At 34.3% G+C, this 8,969-nt stretch overlaps 1 protein-coding gene across 1 annotated transcript; it reads left to right on the forward strand.

Moving 5' to 3' along the window:
* The first annotated feature begins 7,131 nt into the window (after positions 1-7,131).
* Positions 7,132-8,760, forward strand: LOC108463338 (transcription factor MYB60). The gene is made up of 4 exons (XM_017763287.2): positions 7,132-7,289; positions 7,496-7,684; positions 7,787-7,916; positions 8,032-8,760. Exons 2-4 carry the CDS (start codon positions 7,552-7,554, stop codon positions 8,624-8,626), a joined length of 858 nt encoding a protein of 285 aa, XP_017618776.1. The 5' UTR covers positions 7,132-7,289; positions 7,496-7,551; the 3' UTR covers positions 8,627-8,760.
* Positions 8,761-8,969: the final 209 nt, after the last annotated feature.

An 8,969-nucleotide genomic window follows, 5' to 3' on the forward strand; every position in this document is an offset into this window, starting at 1 on the left:
GAAGTTTCCAAGGCTGTGTGAATGTTAGAGTAAATTTTTCAAATTTAATTACAAGTCAGTGAGTTAGACGGGCCATAGACACGGTCATGTATGAGACACGGCCTCTCACACGGTCATGGGAAAAGTGAATGAAGATCACACATGGCTTGTCACATTGACATGTGTGACACACGGGCATGTCCGAGGCTGTGTAACCACTAGGCATAAATTTTAAATCATGCACAGGCTGAGGAAACACCAGATGGGCGTGTGGCCCAACACAGGCCTTTACACAACTGTGTCCCCCTTTTTAACCCAAAAAACCTAATTTTTTCTACTTTGTCTTCTTTCTCCCAACCTCCAACAAACCCTAGCCACCATTTCCCCCATTTCCTTACCATTCTGACCACCATCACACATATCTTTTTTTCTTATCCCTTCCTCATCCGTTTCATAAACCACAAACCCTTTCCCCTTCCCCCTTCTTTTCCCTTTTTCTGCAACCACCCCTATCGTCGTTTGTCCCTCATTGCGCCCCTACGTCTTGCACCATACCTACACATACCTCCCTCCTCTTCTCCATTCTACCTTGTCCCTTCATCAACCCGGTCTCCTTTTCCTTTCTCCCAGTCACTGACCTTTCATCATCGTCACCCGTCTCGCCGTTTTCGGAGCCCCATGCCTTGTCGACCGACCCTTATCAACCATTTGGCCCCTCCCCATTTATTATTTTATTTTATTTATTATTTATTATTTATTATTTTTATTATACTGTTATTACTAGTTTGTTATTATTATTATTATTATTATTATTATTATTATTATTATTAGGTTTCATATTATTATTGTGCTTAGTATAATTTTATTCTTACTTTATTGTTTATTCTTTTTATTTTCTTTGATGAGGTTTTTTTTTCCTTTAATCCTTCCTATAGTTGTATTAGTACTCGTAGTTTCATAGTTTTATTTTCATATTATTAGGATTTCTTTTTTTATTTTGTTTAGTTTTTGTTTTCCCCTTGTCATCTTAGGAATAGTTTCTTGCTCTATTAGTATTACATCTTGGTTTTCGTACTGTAATTATTTGTTGTCGATGCACTTTAAATTGTATGTCATTCTATCTGCTTTTCTGCTTGATCAATTGGTGGTGCGTACTTTATTGTTTCTCTTATATTCGGTTGTTATCCTTTCTTTCAAGAACGTAATGACAAACACGCGAGGTAAGATTAAGACCGTCGTTCCCACTTCGAAAAAGTGAAAGAATCCGAATGCGACCTCTTCCTATGGCCCTACCTCTGATACACGCCATTCATGTCTACGATTTTCATAGGGTCATCAAGAGGACCTTTATCAGCATCTCCGACAGTAACTATTGGGATTAGGCCATTATATTGATTGGGCAGCCTTGAGGCAGATTCATTTAGCTAATAGAGTCTGCACATTGATTGCTATAAATCCATGAGACTGTTTCTTCTCCATCATATACCCCACCTACTCGGAGCTTACCCTCGAGTTTTGTTCGACATTCATTCTACAGCACATGATATCGAGCCACAATGAGTCGCGCACTATTTCTTTCGAACTTAATGGTACAATGCGTTATCTGAGTATCCCAAACTTCGTAGTTACCCTAGGGCTCTATATTGAGGAGTTCATAAGTGCCGAGGGGTTCTTCACCTTATTTCGACACATCTATTATTCACCATCTCTATGCTGGACAGAGGTTACTACGAGTACGACGCCCTATGACCGAGTCGTTCGAAGACGACTTCACTTCCTCTGACCTTGCGCTATATCCATGCCATATTAGCCCACACATTGACTGGTCGGAGGGAGAGCACCTGGGTTATTGGTCGCTTACTTCCTTTGAAGCATGGCGACAAGGCACACTTTCAATTTTGCTTACTTTATTGCCCTTGTTTGCCGCCATCAAACAGGGCATAGTAGGAAGGGTCCTATCTATTTAAGCCCTTACGTGACTCGCCTCGTACGACATTTTGATCTCCTCGACACTCTAGAGAAATCCTCCTCTTTTCACTAGTTGGATGATGACTCCGTAAGGGTTATCGAGTATAAGTCATATGAGGATGATCGAGTGACTGCGTGGTGTGGGTCCTCCTTGATACAGATTATCTCATTCTGATCCTCTGGATAAGCATGAGGACTTAACTAATGATGTCCCTCTCCACCATGAGGATCCACCTCATCCTCCACCTCCGAGTCACCCTATTATTGCCTCTGCTGCTACCCTAGTAAACCTCTCCGAGTGGTTCACTCATTTCGAGCAGCATTATTTTAAGCGGTTCGATAGTATTGATGCAACGTTACAGCAAATCTGTCAATATATCCACATTTCTTCTATGGTGTCGGCGCCTCACGATCTCTATGCCTCTCATGATGAAGATCACTAATCTTATTTATTTCTTTTCTTTTCAATTTTATTTTTATTTTATTTTAATTTTTATTTTGCTTCTTAGTTGTTTTATTTTTATTTTTAGACTTCTTTCTTTTATCTTCTTTTGAACTATGTTTTTATTTTTATGTTTGTTTCATTATTTGTGTTTATTTTCTTTTTAGTTTGCTCGGAACCATGCATTACATTTAGATTTTCCTACAATTTTGGTTTTCACTATTCTAGCGATTTTATCCATATTCAGGGCAGTTTTATTTTCTCCCTCTCTTATGATTTTTTGTTTATCCTGTCATTATATCTATTTGTAAATTAAGGACAATGTACATCCTAAGTCTGGAGAGGTTATTTATATAATTATTAGAAAATCTCTGAATTATGCGTTGTGTTTAAGTGCTTTTCACGTACTTCCATTAAAGTTAATCGTTTTCGATTTGAAATTCTTATTGATGTTGTTTTGGATTAATTTGTCAACATTTGTGCATTGGTTATTTAAACTTTAAGACATGAGCGAGTCAAGCATGATAAGTTATTTTTCGAAAATAAAAATTTTTAAGTTGTTTCCCTGAATTGAGGTATTATCTTGAAGTTTTAAATTTGCAAGTTTGAAATCAAAACCACAATTTTTTGTGAGATTTTGAGCCTATAGAGCATACATTTTTCATCCTCATTTTATTATTGGTTATCAGTGTGTCAACTTGATTTGTTATTCTAGAACTTGCTTCGATTATGCATGTTTAGATCACACCATTGATTTGATATACTGAGATGATAAAGGCACTTAGGTTTTAACACACTTAACCTATAAAAAGCCTACCTATTGAATTAACCCTTAGTCAACCTCGTTGAGCCTAACCCTTAGTCAACCTCGTTGAGCCTAACACACCCATTCTTGATTAACCCATTAATGTTAACCCATAACTCATTTTTTCGTCGTGACTTTTTCTCATTTATTGACTCCTTTTTTATCGAGATTTGACTTGGTTAGTTGCATAACTATGTTCCTTTGTTTGAATTACTGAATCTTTTATTGTTCTTAGTTAAAAAAGTAGAAAAAAACTTAATTTTTTGTTGATTGAGCTTGAACAATTAATTTCTTATTTTGTCGATAAGCTCGTTTTTATTCTTGAATAATCTTAATTGATGCACTTTCTATTAATTCAGCATTTGATTATTTTTGCTAGTTTGATAATTTATCAACTCGATCTTGATTATAACCAACTTTTCTGGCCTTTTTCCACACCCTTAACCTAAGCCTCATTACCTCTTAAAAACCTTTTGATTGGTGTGTCATATCATTTTATAATGGCGGAAATTTGATTTTCAAGTAAGCTTATGGTAATGATATTTCTTTTTCGACTATTGAGTGCATACTTCTTGAACTTTCAACACTTTGAGTGCTTTGAATGAATCTTTAGTAAGGATGTCAATTCTTTTTTATTGTGAATTAAAGGTAATTACTTAAATAAGGGGAGACACCTATGTTTTCGTGCTTTAAAATTTTCAGCTTGGATTGTTTGAATCTTTAGTGCCCTTTTAGTTGAATTGCCAATGCATGATTGTTTGCGAATTATTTTGAGACATTATTGATAAGAATTACAAGTTAAGAAAGATTAACTTTAATGTGAGTTTAGGATTTTGCTTGAGGACCAGCAAATGCTTAAATGTGGGGATACTTGATAAGTGATAAAAGTAACATATTTTAATCCCATTCTTAATGCGTTTTTGGATGATTATTTATGTAAATTGGTGGATTTTATGCTCTTAACTTAAGAGATCATTTGGGAGCTAAAGGAGTGAAAATCGGACATTTGGAGCAAATTTCAAGAGCCACATGGGCTGGGCCTTTCCACACGGGCTGGACACATGGCCATGTTCCAGACCATGTCAATTTTGCAATTTACATCCCAAACACACGGAAAATGCAATTTTTAGGATTCTAAAGTCTAAAAATACCAAATAAAAGAAGAGAAAAGGGAGCCCATCAAAGAATATTGAAGAAAAAACTCGAAGCACACCATTGGAGCCAAATCTGAAGCAGATTTCTATCAAGATTGAAGACCTCCTTCTTATTTTTTTTTTTGAAGTTTTTATGAGTTTCTTTATTTCATGTGGTTATTTAGTCTTTAAGATGTTTTTTTCACAATTATGGACTAATTCCCTGGATACCTAAGGAAAATGAACCATATGATGAATTCTATTATTTGATTTCTGTTTTACATGATAAATACTTGGTTTTTGTTCTCAGTTATGTGTGCTTATCTCTTGTTTTAATATTTCTACAATATTAATTCATATTTCATGTGCTTAAATCAGATGAGAAAAAGTCTCTATTTAAGAGTAGATCGAGCATAATTGATTGGAGTTGCATGCAATCCTAGAAATAGAACGACATAAATCTACCAGATTAGAGTCAAATCTAATAAGGGAATTTATAGATCGAGTTAATACGACGATAGGGGATTTAATGAGAAAGAAGTTTCAACTAGTCAACATAGAGTCAGTTGCTTTTACTCTCGAAAGAGATATTAGTGTAATTTAGGGATTTGTACGATCAAGATACCAAGTGAATAAATCATTTAATTCAGATTCATAATAATAGATGAAGTCTAGGTTTCTTTTATGTGTATTGTTTCTCTTATTGTATATTATTCAATTATTTTCCTGATTTATTCTCTGTTGATTTCTTTAGTTAAATTAATTTAGTAATTTTAGTTTAGACCAATCCTTCCAATTTGTCGGCTAAATAATAGGCAAACGGTGATTACTAGTACTTTTAGTTCTCGTGGATACGATATCTTTACTCATTATAGTTATACTATTTATCAATAGGTGCACTTGCTTTTGTCGTACTTTTAGTTAGTCTCAAGACACATATATTCCGCATGGAATGTAACCCAATTTTCATCGATTCTTTCTCGCAAGTCGATATGGTGTAGATCTTTGATGTATTTGGGTTGTTGACAAAATCGTTTGCCTAAACTCGAACTGTCACATAATTCTATCTGATTTGTGCATCTCTACCGTAGCGTACAGTACCAATGGCACATTCACCAAAAATTCACCACGGATTCACTAAGAATTTAGACGAGATGCATGCTTGAATTCTCAAATCATAGTATGAAGTCCATTCAAAATATATTAAAATAATAATAAGTTTCATTATATATTTTCTGTTAATTTTTAAATAAACTACATTAATATTATATAATTAAAATTTTAAAAATACATACCTCTGCTTCCAATCATTGATCTAACAGAAAACGTATATTTTGAAGCTCCTTCAGTAGTTCCACATAACTCGGCCTAGGGTTCCACCTATTGAAATAATATGTTAACACAATATTTTAAATTTTAAATTATGGTAAATATATTATCTAATGAATTTTACCTTATTATGAGTGGAAATATATAAGGGTAGTCCACTCAAGGACGTAAAAAAGGCAATCGCTACCATGCCCATTATTGCAGTAGTAGCATGCAACCACTAATTTTAATTTTCTATGGTTGCGCCGCCCGGCACATCTCCTGGTACAAAGTTGCCAACACAGTTGACCCTCAACTACGTTCACCCGCTTCTCTAAAGTTCACGAGTTTTAGAAGCCACCTTATATGCACAAGATTTCATAATTTATAGAGTATTAAGAGACCCCCAATAATCATAAGGATGTACACCCGAGCATGTTGTTCTCTTTCAACTTCACTTGATTCCACATCGAGCCCACCAAAATTCCTTTTTAACCAATTCATATCTATTTAAGCTCCATAAATCGTGTCCGGAACCTTCCCTAAAAGTTGCTTGGATACATCTCTCCAATTGACTGCGTCAACTGACTCAGTCACTATCGGCCTGTCCACCGGTAACTCGAGCTATAACAGTACGTCCTCGAATGTGATAGTACATTCACTGCATTGAAGATGTAATGTGTGCGTCTCGAGTCTCCATGTTTCCACCAACACGCTTACAAGTGTGTGGTCCAATTTACACCCCCTACCCATATGGGCCATGTGCAAAAATCTCACATCCCTCAAGTATGGTTCGATCAAAGACAATGGATGAACGAGTATATTACGAATATACGTCTCCAAAATCCGATCTTCCGACTACATATAAAAAAACATACAATATACTAAATTTTAGTATAATAGCAAAATATTTAAATTAAATTAGATTAAATATAATAAAAAATTATCATTTGCAATTGATCAACCAAAATGTGCTTGCCATTCAAACGAATTAGAGATTTTGCCATTATAATTTCAATAAATATGAAAAAATTGTAATACAAAATTAATTTTTAGAAAACTTAACAAAATCTTAATAAATAAATAAAAGAGAGAGTTGAGAGAGGAATAAAAGTTGAGTGAGAATCAATAGGAAATTGAGAGAAATTTAAAAGAGATTTGAGAGAAATTTGTGAATATGAGAGAGTTGAGTTGAGATTGAATTGAAAAAAAATAAGAATTAGGGGGTTTATATGGGGAGAAAAAATAGACATTGGGGGGTTAAACGCTTTGAAATAGCCGTTGAGGTGGGGGAGCCGTTGGGTTTTTTACCGTTGGGGTGGGGTAGCTGTTATGGAAGATGCTCCAATCCGCTACCTAATTTAATAAATTTTGAAAAATTTGACCTAATTCGGTAATTTTTTAAAAAAAATCAACATTTTTTAGTATTTTTACTCTTAAATAATATAATTATTTTAATTACATAAAAATATTTTTATAATTTTTATTAATTGAGTTGACTAAAGTGAGGAGAACTCATAATAATTAATATAGCGCCTATATATATAGTTGAAGCTATATAATTGTTGGGGTGGGGGAGCCGTTGGGTTTTTTATTGTTGGAGTGGGGTAGCCGTTATGGAAAACTCATCAATCCGCTGAAAACGCTTCTAACTGTAAGTGTTTTACTGTTAATCCGCCACCTAATCTGGTAAATTTTGAAAAAAATTGATCTAATTTAGTAAATTTTTAAAAAAGAAATTGGATATTCTTACTCTTAAATAATATAATTATTTTTATAATTTTTTATTAACTGGGTTGATCACAGTGAGGAGAACTCATGAAAAGAGTTAAATAATTAATATAGCGTGTATATATACAGTTGAAGCTATATAGCAAAAAAAAAGCAGTGAAAAGAGAAGCAAAGTGAAAACAGGCATGGGAAGATCTCCTTGCTGTGATAAAGTTGGCATCAAGAAAGGTCCATGGACCCCTGAGGAAGACATCCTTCTTGTTTCTTACGTCCAAGAACACGGACCTGGGAATTGGAGACTAGTGCCCACTAACACTGGTATTACCATTTTATTTCATCTTATGTGTTGAAGAATATTAAACTTTGTCAGCTCAATGAACAATGGGAGTTTCATACTTTTGGATGTTTAAATTTTAAAAGGGTTGCAGAGATGCAGCAAAAGTTGCAGGCTTCGATGGACAAACTATCTGAGACCAGGAATCAAGAGAGGGAACTTTACACCTCATGAAGAAGGGATGATTATTCATTTGCAAGCTTTATTGGGTAACAAGTAATCTTCAACCATCTTCTTCGTTTTCTTTTAGAAAAAAAAACTTTCAATTCATTGTGTTAATCTCAGACTCAGATTATCTAATTCTGCAATTTTATTTTATTCTTCCACTTAGATGGGCAGCCATTGCTTCATATTTACCACAAAGAACAGATAATGATGTAAAGAACTACTGGAACACCCACTTGAAGAAGAAGCTAAAGAAGTTTCAGCCAGCTATGGAACTCCCCCAGATGGCTCAGGCTTGCTTGAATAAAACCCTAGCTACTGGTTCAAGTTCAACCATTGCTACATATGCTTCAAGCACTGAGAATATTTCTCGTCTTCTTCAAGGTTGGATGAGAGCATCACCAAATATTTGCAGTAATCAGAGTGCCATAATTCTCCAAACCCAGTCGAAAGATGAAAGTGGAGGTGGTGATTTGATGTCGAACGAACATTTTGAGTCCATTTTATGGTTTGAGAACATGAATAATGTTGCATGGGAGAAATCCGCTTGTGGTTCTACTACTTCAAAGGGTGGTTTTCAAGATTCTGGGAATGATGATCAGTTCAGTGTTGAAATTACCCAAGAAATGAAGCAAAAAACTGGGAATAATAGCAAATTTTATCCTTCATTTTCATCTCTTGAGAAATGGCTTTTGGATGACAGTTGTGCAGGTCAAGTTGAAGAGATGAATCAGTCGATGGAACTTTCCCCAATTTTCTAAGATTTTAATTCTTTATTTTTATTACTATGGTAGATTTGGTTTTCACTCTATGCCATATGGTTGTTTACATAGCAAATACTATCACCATTAATTATGATATATCAAATCACAAAATAATAATCATCGTAAAATAAGTTTTTATCATCTCCTGAATGTAAACATATCAAATATTGTTATGATCAATTACGATAGGCTAAAATTATAAAGACACATCAAATATTATTGCCATCAATTATAATAAATATTAACAATAAAAAGCTCACAGCTATGAAATATTGATTGTAATAAACGGAGGATGAATTGATTCATATTTATATTTCAAAACCGTTAAAAAAATGGTTTG

The sequence above is a fragment of the Gossypium arboreum genome, chromosome 13 (genome assembly GCF_025698485.1).
Source record: "Gossypium arboreum isolate Shixiya-1 chromosome 13, ASM2569848v2, whole genome shotgun sequence".
NCBI lineage: Eukaryota > Viridiplantae > Streptophyta > Magnoliopsida > Malvales > Malvaceae > Gossypium > Gossypium arboreum.